We start from the raw sequence: 21,036 nt of genomic DNA on the forward strand, positions 1-21,036 counted from the left end.
CCTGTAAAATGTCATATCGTGACAGCCCTAACATCCGCCTTATCCCCGGATCATTTTCAGAGCTTCCGTTGCTCCAGATTGTATGACAGGAAGCATTTGAAAATAGTGTGAGGCAACACAAGCCCCCAGAACCACAGTAGAACGTTGAAGCAGCCTTCACCTGATGGCCAAACATGGAACGGCAGTTAAACGCTACTGCGCATGCTAATACTAATTGTACCATTTTGCGCCTGCTCTGTGCTTAATACTTCTGCAAAATTGGCCTATATTTATAGGCCAATTCTCCTACTTCCGGCAGTCTTCCGGGTGCTTCAAACGCCACTGAGCAACTTGCATTGAAATGAATAGCTGGGGCAGCCTGGGGGTGGGGCCGTCCGCTCTCTTATTATACTGTATATTACCTCTATGGAGACAACAGTCTGGCCATGTGAGACTATAAAGTAGATACTGTTTATGGACCAGCTATTTGTCCGTTATCTGTTGTTCTACCTTTAATAAACTGACTGTTTCATTCAGTCCAGCCCTCTCTCTCGCTCTGTCTCTCTGTCTCTGTCTCTCTCTCTCTCGCTGAGCGTATTCACATAATAGCTGCCTTTGTGACGGGGAGCTTTGCGAGGGCCGTAGCAGTGCCCATTACCACTCCTTCCTAGTAACTGTCATGAGCTCATAATCAGCAGGGCTTAATGGCAAAGCGCCACCAACTCGGTTGCATAAAAAATGCACGAGAACAAAATGGAACGCAGTTCAAATACATATCTATCTCTCTCTCTCTCTTCTCTCTCCCTCTCTCTCTCTCTCTCTCTCTCCATGCTCATTTAGAGGATCCATGGCAGCAGGGTTTCCAGCTCTCATGGCAGGGCCCCAATTAGATTTCCATTACAGGCCAGAGACACCCCTTTGAAATGATTGGGTCCTAGGGAGGCTTGCTGTAAATTAAATTGTCTAAATCAGGGGGTCTTCCTTGTGAAACTGCATGCATATTCTGCATAATGAGTACTTTGTACTCAAGTATGTTTTGATTTTGATTACCAGACTTTTTACATGTAACAGAGTATTTATACTTTTACTTAATAAGTAAAACAATGTAGCACTTTTTCCACCACTGGGTTATTTCCTATCTTTTGTATTGCTGAATCCTGACCGTACTGTCATTAACCCTGTATCTGTAACTCTGTACTGTGAGTGTTGCGATACATGGAGGAAGTTTGAGTTCTAAACAAAAGGACCATCTTTGGTAATTGGCTTAACCCATATAGTGCCCTTACTTTGAAGGGATTTTGTCCCATAGGTCTCCGCTCTTATTTTGAAGGGCCGGGCGGAATTTGCGCTGATTTTTGGTCACTTTACTTTTTTCAACTTTGACCCGGATCTAGTCTCAGAACAGTGTGTTGACGAAGGGAGTCACGGCGGCCACCATGCAAGTGCAAATCTAGCGAGAAACATGCCAGCCTTGGGATCAAAATGTATCTTTTAGAGATAATGAGGATTATTTGATGGAAGATCCATGGGTTTCTATGGAGCAGCTTCACTTTGCGTGCACGCCAACGTGCGTTGTAAACAAATCGCGGACATTACCGATGCACAATGGACAGACAAGACCGCAAGGTAAGGCTAATCAGCTTTACTGTATTTACTGTATATATCGCACCGTTCGCGCGTATACCCGGGATGGGCACTCAGGATATCGGTAAATATATCGCGAGTATATGCGGGATGGGCTTTTATGAAACAAAGATTGTGCTTTGACACACTTTTGCACTTTGGAAAGCCGTCCCTTTTACTTCTATTCCACTACTTCTCGGATCCAAATATTGTACTTTTACTACATTTATTTAAAAAGTTACTATTTACTTTGTAGAGCACACTTTGAAGGGTTTACTTTGAAAACCCTTCAACCACATTTCGACCATTTGAAAATAGCAGATCTACAAGCTCACAATGCGTCGCATCGCGAGATTCACAACGTAGATCTGCGTAGGTCGCAGTTAACTATGAAAACCGTCACATCTTGTCAGTAACGCCAGTAACGTCAACCTCACTTAATAATCAACCAACCGCAACTCGAATCACACTTCGCAAATGAATTCCGTCCTGTGCGAATTCTGTCCTGCGCGACCTCGCCCTTAGGCGTCTTACAGGTAATCAGGTATTATAAGGAGTATGCGTACAGTATACATAACAGGTATAAGTGTATTAGTATACAGTATAAATACAGAGGGCTTCCAAAGTAAAAAAAAGACCGTAAAAAGTCTTATTTGGGATGTTCCTTTTAAGCAGGGTGTAAACTGTACTTGTACTGTACTACATTTCAATTGTATTGACTATACTTGTACTGTTCTCCATTTTTGTCTGACAAAATAATCAAAAAATACATACCAGATATGACAGTAGACGCAGGCTGGCCTAGTGGACTCAGGCTCTGCTGCAGTGATAACTGATGTAACTTGGCCAACTGTGGAATAGAAAGACAGTTATGATACAACTATAACATGCACGAAAGTCATGAAACAAAACAATTCCATAGAACGCCGAAGTCTGACATCACTGCGGCTAGAGGGTGCTATTTACCCGCCTGGAACAAAGCGTTATTTTTTCTCCTGGAAACCTACGGATTCTCTATGGGATTTTCAAGAGAACAAAACATTTTGCGGGATGCTGGGAGTGATGCCAGGACTTCAGTTACTCTATTGTTAAGCTGAATAATAAGAACGGGCACAGATACAGTAGTTTGACATAATCGAGACAATCTTTTTAAAAGTATTAAGCATACTGTACCTCTGAATGTGGAATGCCGTATTGGTTTTGCACAGTGTAGGCCTGGGGGAAAAATAGAAACAAAAAAAGAGAGAGAAGAAAAACTCTGCATTAGGTATATTACATCGATATAAACTCTCCCACAGACCATAACTCTTTAGCTGGTTAATGTACGTAAGTGCTTTACGGCCATGCATTATAATGGCAAAGAGCTGAGCCATGGCATTCTACTGTAGATCCATCCAGGTATAGTGTTCCTTCTACAACATGGTGTTTTATTCATGACAGTGGTTTCCAGAAGAAATGAGTTAAAGGACAAATTTAGTTTTTTTAAAACAGGGGTTCATATTTTAGATAGTCATTAGAGAAAAGAAACTATGAGTGTTCAAATGTTTTCATTTACTTCTTTCTATCATTTTTGTGATTTTAACGATTTTGATTTGCAGGTTGGGGGCATGGGTCTGGCCCAGCTCAATTGTGAATTCATATCCTTTCCCCCAAAATTTGGGGGAACCAATCAGGGCCCAGCATTGCTCTGGTCTAACCAAACGTGTCCTAGCCTCGCGTAGCCAGGCTTACTCATCTGCGAAGAGAAAAGCCTGGTTACGACCATAGGCTGATACGGCATTGAACGGTGCTACTTCCACCGGTAGAACTTCACCGGATGTTATTGTTTTTTTCACAGTGTGGTGTATTCCCCACTGGCGGGGGAAAAAAAACTGTTCTACTTCTCCCGACCCTTCGGTTGCGCTCGTAATAAACAATATCCAAACAAAAACATGGATTCTGACAAAGGACACCTATTAAGAACTAAAAACTATTTAGGTTTGTTTCGCTGGCGTATGTAAACAGATTGCAACGCATGACGTAACTTCCGTTAACCGCAGCACTTCCGCCACTTCCGGTGTCTACAGGTTCATGCCATTCACATCACATATTGTGGCCAGGGTGATCGTGTCCCGAGCCATTTTTTTAACCCACCCCTTGGAAATGAAAATTCTGCTCGTGAGTCTAGACTAATATCCGATACGCAGTGAGGAATTAGTAATGAGCAACGCCAGGCTACAAGCTTTCCAGCCGACAGTGACGATACATTCAATAGTCAATGAATGACTGCAGTGTGCCGCTAATGCATCCTCATTTCCTGCAGCTAGATCTGCCATGTGCCTACCCCCCACCCCTCCATTACTGCTACCATACACCTACCACCCATCCCCCATTTACTTCAATTATGCACGCACACACACATAGTACACATAACCTGCTTATTCACCCTCAGTCTCTCGCTCTGTCTCGCCCTGTGTGTGCATGTGTGTGTGCATGTGTGTGTGTGTGTGTGGGGGGGGGGGGGGGAGGGGGGGGGTCTCTCTCTCTCTCTCGATCTACTAGAGATCAAGTATCACCTTATTTGTCAGTTTCAACTAAGGCTGGGCGATATTAGGAAAACCTTGGCCATTCGATAACGTTGTTGAATATACCTCGATATCGATATTACTCGCGATATTAGTAAAAAACTATTGCATTAATATCGTTTTTAGTGTTTTTCTGCTTTAGGTCCACTGCCTGCCTAACCCAGATAATGAACAGCATATCCAAGGAAGGTGGTACTTGGCTTCAGAAATCAGTAGGGGGTACTGCGACCAAAAAAGTGTGAGAACCACGGTTAGCCTATAGATTACTGAGGCACTACTACACTGTCTCTCTGCATTTGACTTACTGTATGTTTTTACCTTGCTTAGAGTAAGTCGCTCTGGATGAAGAGTGTTTGCTCAGTGCATAATAATGTATCTACCTTGTCTGTCTGTCTGTCTATCTGTCTGCCTCTGTCTGTCTATCTAGTCGAGCAGCTTCCTGTCATTAGTACGGTAGGGTGGTGTTTCAGTGGTCACGGCCGGGCAGGCGGGGGTCGCGGTCGGGTGGTGTGGGAGTTGTTTGATTGGTTCTGGCCCGGGTTGGGGAGGGAGGGGCCCAGACGGCACTTAGCTAAAACTCAATTCTGGCTGACGCCAGCAGTCTGGCTTGTGTTACCAGTCCATACCAAGGCCATCAGATGGACAGAGAGCTGAAAGCTGATGATGATGATGATGATGATGATGCCCACAGATACATCGAGCCATGCATATTGTTGCTGTCGAGGCAGAAACCTCTTATCTCAATATCCTAACTGTTTGTATTTGTATTTTATTTGTTTATTTTTTCATAAATGAACGCCCTACTTGATCTCACAAAAGCATCAAAAGTATAGCAGATCTACAAGCTTGAAGCGTTCAATCGATTGACTTGATTATTACAAATCAAGTTATTATTTCGTGCTCGACACCGTTGTATGGCAAGGTATAAAATAGGGCTTTAGTTAAAAATAGGTTATAAAAAATAAAATAAAAAGAATATTTAGTTTTTGCATAGATTCTTTGATTTATAAAATATACAAAAAATGTATCACGCTTCTCGATTACTCAATTAATAGATAAAGCAATCGATAGATAATCACTTGGGAAACAACTGATAGTTTCTGCCCTATTACATTGTGACAGAATCGCCGCTGTCGTCAGTCAGTGTGATATTGCAAACCCTATTGCCGGGGTCTTCAACGTTTTCAGGCCGGCCAAGGGCCCCTTAGTTGAGAGAGAGATGAAGCAGGGACCCCCACAACCTGTTCATAGATTCCATATTAGTTTCATCGTTTGACAGCATAATCATCAGTGTATTTTGGAGTCAATGTGTGTTTACAGATATTTAACCACTTGAAACGTCAATACTTAATAAACTTGACCTTTTACTCTGTCTGTTCTTTTTCCCCTACACCAAACCTCTTTGCCGAAAATAGCAGCTCTACAAGCTCACAACGCCTCACAGCGTGAGGTGTTGCAAGCTTGTAGATCTGCTATTTTTGGCTCAAGTTCTCAGAATATGGAAGCTAGGGTTCAAGTGGTTAATATAAAAAAGATTTGGAAGACCCCCTGTAGTAACTCTGAGGACCCTCTGTTGAAGACCCCTGCCCTATTGTGTTTGGGAGTGCAGAGCAATGAGGGGCTAAAAATGATGTGTGTGGTGTTGTGCGGTGGGCTGGTGTTGGCTGCATGGTGTCAGGTTGCAGCAGTCAGGCAGGCAGGCAGGCAGGCAGGCAGGCAGGGAGGTTATATTATATTCTGTGATGATGACAGACCAGAACAATGGCTCCAGCTTATGTTCAGCTGTTGTTGTTCTAACGCTCTGTGTGTGCCAGATGATGGACTGTCATTCTGGACATGCCACAACCACTGCCCTCATCACCCACTACCCACCCTCCCTCCCACCCTCCCTCCCACTCACCCAGCCACCCAGGGTGGCACCCACCCAGCACCCAAAACCCAAAAGTACAGTTTTGTACTTTACTTGAGTATTTCCAATTTCCAATACTTACAATACACCACATCTCAGATCCAAATATCGTATTTTTACTCCTCTAAATTATTTGACAACTTATAGTTAAAACATGCATTAACCCACTTCAGCCCTATACATTTCGGCCATTTGAAATCAGCCGATCTACGAGCTTGTAGATCTGCTATTTTCAAAAGATTATTTTATATTTGAAAACGGGGACATTCTGCATGAATACATTTTGATGCCAATACTTTTGTACTTTTACTTAAGTAAATTTAGAATTACGGACCATTATACTTATTGCAACAGAGTATTTCTGTATTGCAGTATTTATTGATACTTTTACTTTAAGTAAAACATGTGAGTACTTATTCCACCACACACCCCACCCTGCAAAGCGTGAAACTCATTCCTGTGTAAGCCTCCATTCTAAGGAGGCCTGTTCCATAATCCAATACCCCCCCCCCCCCCCAAGCAAAGTACCAACGACGTGTCATGCATGAATTTGTCTCTCTGTCTGTCTGTCTGTCTGTCTGTCTGTCTGTCTGTCTGTCTGTCTGTCTGAAACAAACCAACAAAGTTTTAAGTGTATGGAGGGTATCTGCACATTTCTAAAGTGACAATTTAAGGACTTTTTAATACCTCTGAAATGAAAAATTAAACATTGGCCAAATTGCCAAATATAAGGCAGAAATTGTGAAATTAGCTGTTGTGAGCATGTAGATCTGCTATTTTCACAATAGAACCGTGTTATACAGAATGCAATTCCTTAACTCTTAGTGCTCGTCAGGGTGGGAGGTGGGGGGGGGTCCCCAGTTCAAATATGATTATTTTGGGGCTCGCTGGCTTGCGGCGTGAAAAGATTGAGAACCACTGTTTAAAAGCAGTGGTTCTCAAACATCTTCATGTCAAGGATCCCCATAATAATATGTATTTGGCCACGAACCCCCATCTGAAATTAGCAGATCTGCAAGCCCACAAAGCGGTGCGAGCTTGTGGGTCGGCACAAAGCAGTGTGACGTGTTGTGAGCTTGTAGATCGGCAGCCGTCCTCTCCAAAACACTGATACGCTGCAGATATCACAGTTTAACTTTAGGCCTAGAATTATTGAATGCTTTAGCTATTGAAAAATAGCAGATTTACAAGTGTGCCCCGCTGCGAGCTTGTAGATCTGCTATTTTTTTTAAATCGTGAAAATTAGAATTTTGACCCGATTCTATAAGTGTCTTTTGAATCCTTCTAAGATTTTTTGAAAGACCTACGTTTCTATATGTCAGCAATCTGGCTTAGCCATCGTCAAAGAAAAGGTCCTTTTCACTTCAACTGGAGCTCAGTTAGTCTGTTCTTGAGAGACTACTATGTCAGTGGTTCTCAAACCTTTTGATGTCAAGGACCCCCAAAATGATAGGTATTTGGCCAAGGACCCCCATCTCAAAATATTTAGTTCCAGGGACCACCCAGAAGCAAAATTTGAGTTACAAACGTTCGCTTTGAAAATACAATTATTCAAAGATTTGCACACATTTTCATGACTTTTTCAAAAATAGCAGATCTACAAGCTCGCTTGTATATCTGCTATTTTTCACTGGTTAAAGCATTCAATAATTCTAGGCCTAAATGGGTTAACGTAAGCTTTCTAATTCGGTCGTGTGACCTTGGAAAGCTTGCATCAAAGCTTGAAGTAAACTCTTGATATCTGCACAGTGTTATGGAGTGTGCGGCGGCTGCTGCTTTTGTCTCTAAAAATAGCAGCTCTATACAACAAGCTCTCTCTTGCTCTCTTGTACAGAGCACTCCTTGTGTTGTGTGCGCGGAAACGAGCGAGCTGCCGAGGTCACACTCACCTGCTGGAGGTCAAGGCCGCCCTGGGTCACTGAGTAGAGAGGGTGGGGGGCGAATTCTGATGCCTCGAATACCTACAGAGACACAATGACAATAATCGGTATCAAATCCTATTGCAATGCAAATAATCAATTGTATGGATACGAAGTATTTGTGCCTTGTATTTAGCAATTTTAAGATGAAAATGAAAAAGAATGGGTCTAATTCCTATAGCTACTCTTGGTCTATCGATGAATGTGTGTAATCTCTGGGTTCATGTCAAGGTGCGGGTTTGTTCTTATGTGTTGAAATACAAAGTCCATGTATTTGCCCACACCCTAAGTGGGGTTGGCGATAGGGCCTTTCTGTGTGGAGTTTGTATGTTCTCCCCGTGTCTCCTAGGGTAGATACCCTCACAAAAACATGCAGTAATCCTGGTCTCTATAATGCCTCCCCCTGGCCAGCCGGGGCGCCTGATGGAGGGGAAAGTAACTGGTTGGAATAACGTGTTCCTTCCACGCGCTACGTCCAAACCGGGGAAATTCCCACTGTCAGGTGAAAAGAAGCAACTTGGACTCCTCATGCATAGAAGCAAGCATTTGGTCAGTCCGTTGTCTCCCCAGGCGCGGCAGAGGGAGAGCAGAGCCAAGGATTACATAGGCAATTGGCACTGGGTGAAAATGGGTTACAAAATCGCGGGATAAAAACTATATAAAAAAAAAACCATTTTTTTACCCTCCCCTCCACATCCTTTCACTAAAACTAAACGATGGTGTGAGAGCTCCATAGAAGCCGCACGTCTAACTCTCTAGCCACACTCTTTCACAGGCTTTAGGCTGTGAGTCATCATCTACGCCACCCAACTTTCATCCCCCCCCCCCCCCCACACACACACACTTGACAAATTAGGCAAACATCCCTTATCTCCACTCAGCCCCTCATTAAAGCTCTTTCCATCTTCCATCCTCTGCGACCGCAGCTTTCAGACCCATCCTTCCCCCGCCCGCAGTTTATAATGTGATAGCTTATTATCATGAGTAATATGATCGCCAACAACACAATGCTTTGCATCATAACATTTCAGCCCGGCATGAAGGGTGGTTTCTGAGGCTGTACAAAAACTCCGCCGTCAGAAACTCTAGCTTGACATCCGCGACGGGCGAAGGCTTTGACTTGTGGAGCCGTTGAGCCCTCGAGGAGGTCAAATGTCGCGGCTCTCGCCCGCTAATCTTTATGTTGTGTCTTACTTCGTGAAGGGGTGGGGGTGGAAGGGAGGGGAGGGGGGTCTTACCTCACACCATCTACACCAGTGGTTCTCAAACTATTTTAACTTCAAGGACCCCCGTAACTCTAAGAGTGTACCAAATACTTCATACTTCATTATAGTTACTGTATATGGGGGTCCTTGAAATTAAAATACCGTATCTGGAACCTTCTCAAGGAACCCTTCCCAATGTATGAATGAACCATTGTAAAGCGCTTTGAGTTCGCAACTTGCTTAGAAAAGTGCTATAAAAATGCAATCCATTATAACCCTGAGGGTCCCTGAGGCCGGGACCCCACTTCGTGAACCACTGATCTATAATGCAGTTACAGTACATACTGTACCAGATCCCTCCCGAACACACAACATTGGAAATATCTGATCTACAAGCTCACAACGATTTGTGCTGCGATGCGTTCTGAGATTAGCTGATTGGCTATTTTCGGTAAGCAACACTGGTGCACAGCCAAGTATAAAAATCAGGCCCAAATCCAACACCAATCCCCAACCCTAACCTTTAAATGCTTAATCCTAATCCTAACCTGAAACTATTCCTAATTTACAAGCATATAGGCTATATACAGTATATATGTATGTATAGCACACACACACACACACACACACACATATATATATATATATATATATATATATATATATATATATATATATATATATATATATATTATTACACCATAAGACAACCATTTCTCTTGAGAGGAAAAGGTCTATTTCAAATTCGACTATAGTTGGCGGCGACATTTGGCCCTCACAACTATAAACACGCACCCGAAACCTCAGACTTGGGTGACGGTCAAGAACGTTACCAGAGGATTTGATGTTACCAGATCCAGAGGATTTGTGTCTATGAAGTCTCTCTCCAGCAGACACCTGCATGGACTTCATTTCTTTCTGTCATAAAGCAGCACAGCTGCTGCTGCACGGCTTACGTTACGAGCGAGGAGACGAATCCTGCTCACATCGGACATTCTCAACCTTTTGACCAATCACGAACACCCTGGTTTGATATCTTATCTTCGCTGTCGGTCAGAATCTCTGATATTGCTTTTTTTCATAAATTAATGTCCTACTTCATCATACAAGAGAGTCACCCAAAAGTAGTTTGGTAGAATATAGTCAATGTTTCACTTTTTCTCAAAGGAATTGAAAGTGAAAGTGGTCCGCAGACCAGGCGTTGAGAACTCAGCGTCTTACCTGATTGCCGGAGATGAGGAGGGTGGCGGGGGAGGGGCTGGGCCGGTACGGGATGGTGGCGCCTTTAGGGGGAGACTGGGGAGGGGGAGCAGAGACGGGACAAAGAGGAGGGGTCTGGGTTAGATTAGGGAGATGCACCTGTATCCAATACATGCACGCGCACACACACACACACACACACACACACACACACACACACACACACACACACACACACTAGAGAAAATAGGCAATCAATCAATCTCACAACTTGACACAATAGATTGTCTAATATCTCCACATGACACCATCGTACCGCGAGGTATAACACGGGGCTCAAGTGGTTAAAACGCAACAACAAGTGACAACCTCTGACGTTTTGCTTGGCATTCGTTGGTTTCCGCTCTTGTTGTTCTTTGGGTAATAAGTCATTTATTGAATAATTGGGGCAGCCTAGCAAAAGCTTTTAGCCGGGGATGGCGGTTGACATTGAATCAGTATCTCATCCGTGATGAATTATAGCCCTGTGCTGGATAAGGGGACGTCTTTGGGGATAGAATTCTCTGCACATCAGCAGCAGAAGGATATTAAAAAAAAGCAGATGTACATGACCTGACACAGCTTATGAAGTGGATAGCCGTGTTATTTATTTATTTAATCTGGGCCTGCCAACGTGGAGAGCATCACGTCTGTTGGGGAGCGAGAGTCGCAGTTTATACATTCTTCCGTATAACTTTGCATAATTTATCATCCCAGAGCCTTAACCCTTTAAGACCCGGGTTATGCATTATTATGCATTATTATGTTATCCACTATTTTATGCTTTAACTATTGAAAAATAGCAGATATACAAGCTCACTCAAGTCTTTGAATAATAGTTCTGACCCCATTCTATAAATGTCTTCTAAATCCTTCTTTTATAAATCAGTGGTTCTCAAACTTTTTCATGGCAAGGACCCCCAAAAATGTATTTATTTGGCCGTGGACCCCCCCCCATCGCAAAATCTGTTATATATACTGTGTATATATATTCAAAGTGTTGCAAAGATTTTCAAGATTAAAAAAAAATTGCAGATCTAGTGCAGAGTGCCGCGCTGTGAGCTTGTATATCTGCTCTTTTTGAAAAATCAAAAAGATTTTCAAAATTAAAAAAGAAAAAAAATCTAAAAATTGTAGCGGACCCCCCCACCTCAACATCTGTTGTTCCAGGCACCCCCCAGAAGCAAAGCTTTGAATTACATAAAGTTTGCTTCTGAAAAATTACATATTCAAATTGTCCAAAAAAAATCACGAATTTAAAAAAAATAGCTAAAGTATACAATAATTCCAGGTCTTAAAGCCTTAAAAAAAAGGGGGGGGGGGGGGTGGAGGGCGGCTCGCTGGTGGGGAGAATCCTAATGACACTGGCGGAGCCTTTGAAGACACTAAGGCCTGTGGAAAACTGGATCAAACTAGCAATTAGTCAGTCAGGTCCAGCTGCCAATGCCCAGACAAAAAAGGGATTGTGCCGGGAATGAACGAACGAACGCACAGCGAGACTCTGTGCCTCGGGTGCATGGGAGGAGAGGAGGGCTGTGTTTTAATTTTATTCGCCCCAACTCCATTTTTTTCTGAAGAGAGCATGTTGTCATATAAAGGTGGACACCCTTCGCTGCGGGGCCACTTTGGTTTCTATTAACAGCTTTTATGTTCTTCGCAATGGCTATTATAACTGTGAGCTAGCAGTGCTGGGAGAAGTATATACTCCTGAGTTTTTACTTATAAGTACCAGAGATGGACGAAAATGCATACTATGTGAAATACTTACCAGGATACTGTCACCATGTGACTGTATCCTGGTCAGTATTTGACCAAGTACTGACCAAGTACATTATTTTTAATTGTTATAAATGTTTTTCCCAAAAGACTTTTTATGTATTTTCGCCCATCTCTGACAGACACATAGCAATATCACGATTCCCCACATGATTTCCCAGATGACAGCTAGGTGACAAATTTGAATACTTAAAAAAAGAAAGAAAAATAAATACCATTACTGTATAAAAAGTAAGCAACAAACTATAAAGAACCGGAAATTGTGAATTGTGAAAAGGTTGCGAGGCGTTGTGAGCAGGGCAGGAATTTCATGGAGGCCATGAAGGCCATGGGCATGGCCGCCGTTGCCCCTCAGTTTGGCCTTGTGTCCCTTAAACCAACGGCAAGACCTGAGGCCACAGTGGCCTTAATGCCCCAGATGTACTACTTTCTCCTCTCTCTCCCCTCTGTCTCTGTCATGTCAATATGTAGACAGTAGACACCAGTGTCTCTTTCTTGTCATGTAGACACCAGTGTCTTTTGTTGAGATTCTGAAATCTTAACTCCCCCGAGTCCCCATCTTTAAACCAATCCAGTGACTTTGATGGGTGCAGGGCTGAGCATGGATCAGATTGTAAATACCATCATTTATCTATTTCACTGCAGACTAGGTTATCATCCCTAACCCTTAGATTCAACCAATTCTTTCAATGGACTTAAATCTTGTTTTGTTTGATGGCCTTCCTGCCCTGGCATTTGGCCTTTGTGCCCTCAAAAAATGCACAACACCAAAGGCCAAGTGGCATTGCCCCTAAAATAACAAAATTCCAGGCCTGTTTGTGACTTGTGAGCTTATAAATCTGCTATATTCACAATATTTATCTGTGGGACCGAGTCAAACTAAAATGTAACGCCGCAACTCCTGCAATTCCAAGTGCTTGAAGTTGTCAGGGTGGGGGGTTCAAATATGTTTTTTTGGGGGGGTTGCGTCCTGAAAAGGTAGAGAACCACTGCTTTAAGTAACAGTAGTTGTGAGTAGTGAGTAAATGTCCTCAATGTTGGAGCGTTTCCCGGTGTCTGGGGGGCTGCCCCGCAGGGGAAGCTGTACGGACCAATAAAAAGGCCTCCATTAGTTGAAAGAGACAAGGATGAGTACTATCCTTAACGGACAGGTTAACTGTACGGCTTTTATGTGAGAGTTCGCCGTACGACTCCCTAAAGGCCTTTTCTTCTTACGGGAAAGCATTCCGGCTCTGATTAATGCTGTAAAAAAACACTTTCATCTGTATCCAACAAACACCTACTGTACAGCTCGACACCGTGATATAGTACCGCACAGGAAGAAACATCCTCCGTGTCCATTTTAACTTGTGTGCGTACCAATGGATTTATGCACTCTCTGAGTTAAAGCTGCACAAGGTAACTTTCCTCTTCCACCCCTGATTTTGAACCCGGGTTTCCTGCGGAAGTGCTGACATTATTTACCATTGAGCTAACAGAGCCAGCCTTACTGCTTCTGCTTGCTCAGGGGATAAATTGAATCTTGACCCTCAGTCCTCACTCAGCAACATTCGTGTCAGATCCTGTGTCTCTAGGTGTTCTAAGTTAGTTAGGCTATATTGTATTAACATACATATTCCACCAAAATGAAAATTTTATTCACACAAAAAAAGGGGGAAAAAATCATAGTGCCACTTTAAATGGACACTATGGATTATTTTGTACCATCACACATGACAAATTCAACCTACCGAAAATTGATCAGCAATCGATGATAATACTTTGTAGTTTATTTAACTCCAAAAGTGTTGTCTTGGAGTTAACCCATTATAGACCTGAGGACAATTCTAAAAAGAACGCCTTCTAAATACTAAGAGTTTTCTGCAAAACATCACATTTTCATTCACAACATAGAGGTTTGGAACACTATGGTACGACGGAACATGATTCAACCTCCCAAAGATTAACCTGCAATGAACATGCACACAATAATAGAGGGTATGCACGTCCACTGGGACCCGCCCCCCTAATCTAGACTGAGTGGCAAAACATTGAGCAGCATGGATCATTGGAGTTTGGGAGTGCTAGTTGCAAATCACTCAACGGCCCTGCATACCACCTGTTTCTAATCTGCACATAATGCAGAAGGCAGCAGGATGTTGTGTTGTAGAAAACAAGTGCTTCCAAACTCTGACCCTTGGAAAAAATAAAAACCTGCACAGAATGTCTTGACAGAAAGTAGCTCATAACATGCCTATGGTGGATTTTTATGAAACAAAAACATTGCAGATAGAAAGAGGATAGTTCAAGCTTTCAGTACAGCCGCAATGTTGGTGAGTTTAACTTTGTTTAATACAATCAGATAGGACTTTTCTGTTTGGATGTATGGGCTGTCAATGGCAGAAATTAGTTTTTTTTGTCACTCAGTAGGCGTGTTCCCACATAACTTCCAGCAACAGTGATGTCACACGCATACCCTCTATTACCTGTTGAAGACAATATGTTTCAACACATTCTCCCCAAGTGGCAGAAATCAAGCTATGACAGCATGACAGCCGGAGAGGGGAGGGGAGGGGAGGAGAGGAGAGGAGAGGAGAGGAGAGGAGAGGAGAGGAGAGGAGAGGAGAGGAGAGGAGAGGAGAGGGGGGATGGTGTCTGGCTTCCATACCTCCAGGATTACTGTGCATATGAGCTTGACGCACTGAATCACCGAGTCCTGGCTCCCAGATATCGTCACTCCTCGTTCCGTGGAGTTGGGCAGCAAATCCCCTGCCACCTGGATCTGTGCTCCAGTGCTCTGGAAACCATCGGGTATACAAAAGAGAAATACATAAGTAAATACATAAACAGGACAGATTAGAGCGATTCTGGAGATAGGGAGGAGTCATGATAACACATCTATCTCTGAAGGCTTTGGTTGTCCTTACAATGGACTGATAGATAGATAGATAGATATTATCCCAAGGGGGAAAATCAGTCGCCCGGAGGCAGCACAGCAGTATAAGGATACTTACAAAGTTACAGAGAAGTATGAAAATAATAAATAATCAAACCTTGGTTCGAAGTGAAGCGGAGAATTTTTATTCTATGTGTTCTAGAACTATGAAATCTGTGTTCTAGATCTATACATTCTGTGTTCTAGATCTATACTTTCTATGTGCTTTAGTTCTATATTTTTTATGAATTCTGAATGAATGAATGATTTTGTCTGGAGGGCCAAATTGTCATGTGAAGCTTGACCAATCCTCAATTCTGCATGCACGGGACATGTACGGGACAAACAAAGCCACTCCTTGGGAATCTATGGGAATCCTCAAAAAAACATGTACGGGACAGATAAAGCCACTCCTTGGAAGCGGCTTTCACCACTTCAAAAACTAACAGAGTACAGTAAAGAGCAAGGTACATCAAAGAAAAGGAAAGAAGAATATATACATAAAGTGTCAAACTGTCAACAGCCAACTTGAACAAAAAAAGCAAAATAGCAATACTTAAGCACAACTATCAATACAATATAGTGCCCAAACTAAAGTGTCCATAACAGTCAATGCTAGTCAGTGCTACACCTATCTCACCACAATGTCAAACACAAACAAAATACTCAATACTACTAACACAACCTAATAGTGCAGAGCCAAACAAAAAAGGTGTCCAATGGTCAGTGTAAGAAAAACAAACTAAAAAAAGAAAAACAAGAAAGGGTGACGCAGCAAGACGCACATGAGCATTCTCCCTGGAAAGGTCATTAGGTCAGTGTCAGTACAACTATATATAGTTCCAGTTAGTTCCAATTTGACCAATGTTTAATTTGTCATTTTATATTTTAATATTAATAATATTAAAATATTTAGATAAAAATAGTTGGATATTAAAAAAGTCCTTAAATTGTCACTTTAGAAATGTGCAGATACCCATATATACACTTAAACTTTGTGTTGGTTTGTTTACTGTTGAGTGAGAAAACAATGTTACACATTAAGTTAATCATCTGGGGACCCCCCAAAATAATTTGTGGACCCCTCTGGGGGGATGGAGCTGGTGGAGCTTTTCATAGTAACTTGCGACCTGACGGTCGCAACAGATCTACAAGCTGTGAGTGTCTGGCTCACCTCTCTGATCTCCTTAATCTTGGTCCCTCCCTTCCCGATGAGGGAGCCACACTGGCTGGCAGGGATGACCAGCCTCAGGGTGACCGGGGGCTTGGAGCTGATGGTGCCGTTGGCAACCAGGGTGGTCAGGTCCTGGAGAGACAGAGAGAGAGAGGAGAGAGAGCGAGGAGGGAGAGAGTGAGAACATAATGTCACGATTCATTGCAACGTAAAATACTGAAAGTGGTTAAAGGAGTAGTTCACCCCCAAAATGACTTTATTTTTCCTATTGATTACTCACGCCACGGAGACTTGAGTTCAAATGCATTTGGGTCTCCATCCGGAATCAATGGGGGCAAATTTACTATAATCTAATTTTTGTTTTAGGAATGCATGTAAAGAAAGTGTTCGCACATCCACTTGATTTGAATGCATGAATTCAAGTCTCCATGGTGTGAGTAATCAATAGAAAAAAGTAATTTAGGTGGTGAACTTCTCTTCAAGGTTACTGAACCAATGGAAAGTATTCACAAGAGTTTTGACTGAATAATAATAGGGTTCTTTTTTTCTTCATCTTCCATTTCCTAAAAAGTAACACTTTGTTGGACATGGTTTCCACCCGACAGTAGGGCAAAAGTGTGACGTGACAGGAATAATGCAGGGCGAGGAAGGAGGCGTTTTGACGAGCGCTGGTAGAAAGTGTGCCACGCGTCACTGGAGAGAGAGCTGAACATAAATACTTCACACTGGACTGACACTGGTCATAAAAAGTGCACCGCCGCTCTGTGCTCTGACATTTTACAATCGTAAATATTTCATTATTGAGGGTTCTTTTCTGTCTCTTGGACAGTACAGAGTGTACTCTGTAGTCTGGACGATGTCTGACCCTGGGACATGGAGTGTTATGGTCTTAATTAAAGATTTTATGACATTAAACGAGTAGTTCACGCAAAAAATGACTTATTTTCTATTAATTAAAGAATGTATTACATTAAAAGAATGACTTATTTTCAGGTCATCCAATTATTGGCTTGGGAATACGACATAAAACAAACAAGAAATACCCATTATGTTAAGGCTTCGTCGGGTGAATAATTGATAGAAAATTCATTTAAAAGTAATATATATTAAAAAAATGGGTGAACTACTCCTTTAATTTATTTATTTTACAGAGCTGTTATTCTGATAATATTGTGTGCCAGGGACCCCCGTACAAGATTTGTGTTATTAAAACATTTCACTTTTTTTGTGTGAAAATGGCAGATCTAAAAGTTCTCAACACTTGCCAAATATTCACCCATGTTGGCCAAACGTGTGTCTATTGTTGCACAGTGTCCAAACAGCTGATTTGACGCACACACATTGCAGGTAACGAACGTTCCCTTCATCCTCTGCTGGAGGAGGAGACCAGGCTAATTAATGAGCATCTCGTTTCCATGATGAAGCTTTGAAATGTAAATGTCCTTCTCTGCCTCTCTGTCTCCATCTCCATCAGGGTGAGGTGTCCTGAATACAGGCATGCTACTGAATGCCAATCACGCTGCCTTGTTTTCTATAAAGCAGTCGATTAAATATTTTCGTGTCAAGGACCCCAAAGTTGATCCGTATTAAGGTGTGGGTTAAGGTAGGTAGGTAGGTAGGTAGGTAGGTAGGTAGGTAGGTAGATATTTATGTAGGTAGGTAGGTATGTATGTATGTATGTATGTGTGTAGGTATTTAGGTAGGTAGGTAGGTAGGTAGGTAGGTAGGTAGGTAGGTAGGTAGGTAGGTAGGTAGGTATGTATGTACAGTATGTAGGTATGTAGGTAGTTAGGTAGGTAGGTAGGTAGGTAGGTAGGTAGGTAGGTATGTAGGTAATTAGGTATGTAGGTATTTAGGTAGGTAGGAAGGTATGTATGTATGTATGTATGTATGTATGTATGTATGTATGTATGTATGTAGGTATGTAGGTATGTAGGTAGGTAGGTAGGTAGGTAGGTAGGTAGGTAGGTAGGTAGGTAGGTATTTAGGTAGGTATTTAGGTAGGTAGGTAGGTAGGTACAGTATGTAGGTAGGTAGGTAGGTAGGTAGGTAGGTAGGTAGGTAGGTAGGTAGGTAGGTTTCAGAGATGACCAAAATAGCCAAGCAACAAGTTGTTAATCAGTATGTAAGCATTTATTTCTCTGTTATTATTACTGGTTTTCAAATAGTGCCCCTGGAACCACCTCCCCTAAAGGACCCCTGGGGGTCCCCAGACCGCACTTTGAGAACCACCGTGTTGGGGGGATGACATCAACAACATTACCTGTACATAGATTACATTACAACATAGTAAATTACAGTGTGGATGTATGTGTCTTCAACCCTGTTATTTAGCTGACTGGAGTACCCCCAGGGGTCTGTGCTAGGCCCCCTTCCTGTTTTCACTCTACGCTAGAGCAGGGACGTGCATTGAATGTTAGAGAGGCAGGGGTTGACATTTCTAAAAGGGCATTTTGGTGAAAATATGAAAATAGCAGACCTCCACAATGCGTCGCAGTTGTGAGCTTGGAGGTCGGCTATTTTCGGTACTTGATTCACCACACTGAACAAACACAAAATCAAGTGAATACTGGAGATAATTACGTAACAGCATGGATTTCTACACAGACAGGGTAATCTTTCAACATAAGATGCTGCATTCAAGTTCAGGATAGTTTGGACAAGGCACAATTCTCTTAAATGCTGCCTTCGAGGTATGGCATAGAAAGGGGGGCATTTGCATTTCTTTCACCAGAGTAAAAACTGCATTCATGGTCTGGAGAGGGCACTTTTTACAGGTGGATAAAAGGGCAGGGGCTCAAGCCCCCTTTGATTTCTATGTATGCACGTGCCTGCACTAGAGCTTGTAGCTCGTGGATCTTCTATTTTTTTAAGGCGCGAGGTTGCCGTGACTGTGTATTGTCCCTTTGTAAGATATCAGAAGCTTATCTGGCCAATATAAATAGCACATCTGACAGTATCAGCACCATGTCTACCTCCCATCATATCATTTTACTCTTAGTGTTATATTTGTTTACAGCACTTTGATTCAATGCTGTTGTTTTAAATGTACTCTATAAATGAAGTGGATTGGATTGGAAATAGACTTAATATCCAATCCTGTCAGTCCAAAGAAATATATATAGGGTTGCACTTGATGCATGGCTGCACAATTATGGCTCAAATGATTGTCACGATTATCTTGATCAATATTGCGATCACAATTCTTATTTATCAAGGTTATTCATTGAGCATAAAAAGCCAGTGGAGGGGTAGCCTTGCAGAGAGAGAGGGAGAGATGACACTTCCGAACCAGTTCTGCATTTATTTATTCTGTGTGTCAATAATGGGATGAAGGTATTGTGACGAGAATATGTTGCATTTCGATGATCTACAGATGTGCCATTTCAAAACCCTAACCCTAAACACATCCTGCCATTGGCAAGATAGTAGATTTCCAGTGGATTGGCAGAACATTGAGCTTATAGATCAGCAAAAGCTAAGTGTTGTGATCATTGTGTAGATTAGGGTATTAACGACTTGTGATTTTTGCAAGTTGACTCGACTCTGTAAAAAGTTGAGTTGAATTTAAGGACTTTTTAATACCTCTAAAATGGCAAATTAAACATTGTCCAAATTGTCAAATATATAGAGGCAGAAATTGTGAAAATAGCAGATCTACATGCTCACAACGCCTCGCATCGCGAAGATAGAGATAGATCTGCTATTTTCAAAATAGAAAGTATTATTTTATTTTTTTCAACTTCGACTTTCGACTTTCTCTGGTGGGAGTCGACTTGTGTAATGAAGTCGACTGAGTCGACTTGTCGACTTTTTCGTTAATGCCCTGTGTAGATCAGCTATTTTCTAGGAGGTTTTCCCCAAGCAAAGGGATGCTATGGTCCCTACCCAGTGTTTTGGGAACCAGTGTATTATATAGGATGCTAACTTTCCAGGAGCGGAAAGCCTGCCTGTTTCTATTAGCCTTAAAATTCCCCATCGATGACGTGAGATATGAAAATAGGTTTGGGAAAGGTGCTCCTGCCGGCTCTGAGTAAACGTACTTTATACTTAGTTACTTTCCCACCACTTTTTTAAACTCCCCATCCTGATGTGTGTGCACTGTGCCAGAGAGAGCCGGTGCTCGCTGTGTGCTTTGTGCGTACAGCGTCTATATTTATCCTGTCAGATGAGGGGCTCTCCGTGGCGCGCGCCTCTTCCGCTCTCATTACATGAGCGGCACGTAGCCTGTCAGCGGGATCGCATCGCACGTCTTCTAGTCGGCATCATCTCCCCGAGATTTTCATCTAAAAATATGCGACCGCGCATCTTAACAAACTGTGAACGTCCCGGTACCTTTCACCCTTCACCGTCTGTACAGTACGTGAGAGAGAGAGAGAGAGAGAGAGAGAGAGGAGAAAGAAAGAGGAAATGTCTGTACAGTACGTGAGAGAGAGAGAGAGAGAGAGAGAGAGAGGAGAAAGAAAGAGGAAATGTCTCGGGGGCAAATTGGCGGAAATAAGTCTGGGAGACAACAGAATCAACATTGTTGTCGTCGCGGTGGGGAAACCTTGTATGTCGCCGGCGTCAGGAGAGAAACCTCTCATGTTTCAACTTTTTCTGTGTTTTTTTTCCCCCACGTCACTTAACACCTTCTAAGCCTGGCCGTACTCCCTCGGACTTCCTACTGGGTCCCATCAGCCACGCCGTCTATTCCCGGACTTTTGATATAAATTATAATAAAAAAAAAAAAAA

At 42.5% G+C, this 21,036-nt stretch overlaps 1 protein-coding gene across 1 annotated transcript in view; it reads right to left on the reverse strand.

The window, feature by feature from the left end:
• LOC308291343 (poly(rC)-binding protein 2-like) overlaps positions 1-21,036 on the reverse strand; it is a gene marked incomplete at both ends in the record, with an annotated part of 60,355 nt that overhangs the window by 20,246 nt on the left and 19,073 nt on the right. The window contains 6 exons of the mRNA XM_080733334.1: positions 2,377-2,452; positions 2,776-2,817; positions 7,965-8,036; positions 10,421-10,495; positions 14,862-14,990; positions 16,303-16,434. Of these exons, the coding sequence (XP_080589460.1) occupies positions 2,377-2,452; positions 2,776-2,817; positions 7,965-8,036; positions 10,421-10,495; positions 14,862-14,990; positions 16,303-16,434 (526 nt within the window). The remainder of the gene's footprint in view (positions 1-2,376; positions 2,453-2,775; positions 2,818-7,964; positions 8,037-10,420; positions 10,496-14,861; positions 14,991-16,302; positions 16,435-21,036) is intronic.

Source organism: Nannobrachium achirus (assembly GCF_963921795.1).
Source record: "Nannobrachium achirus genome assembly, chromosome: 9".
Classification (NCBI taxonomy): domain Eukaryota; kingdom Metazoa; phylum Chordata; class Actinopteri; order Myctophiformes; family Myctophidae; genus Nannobrachium; species Nannobrachium achirus.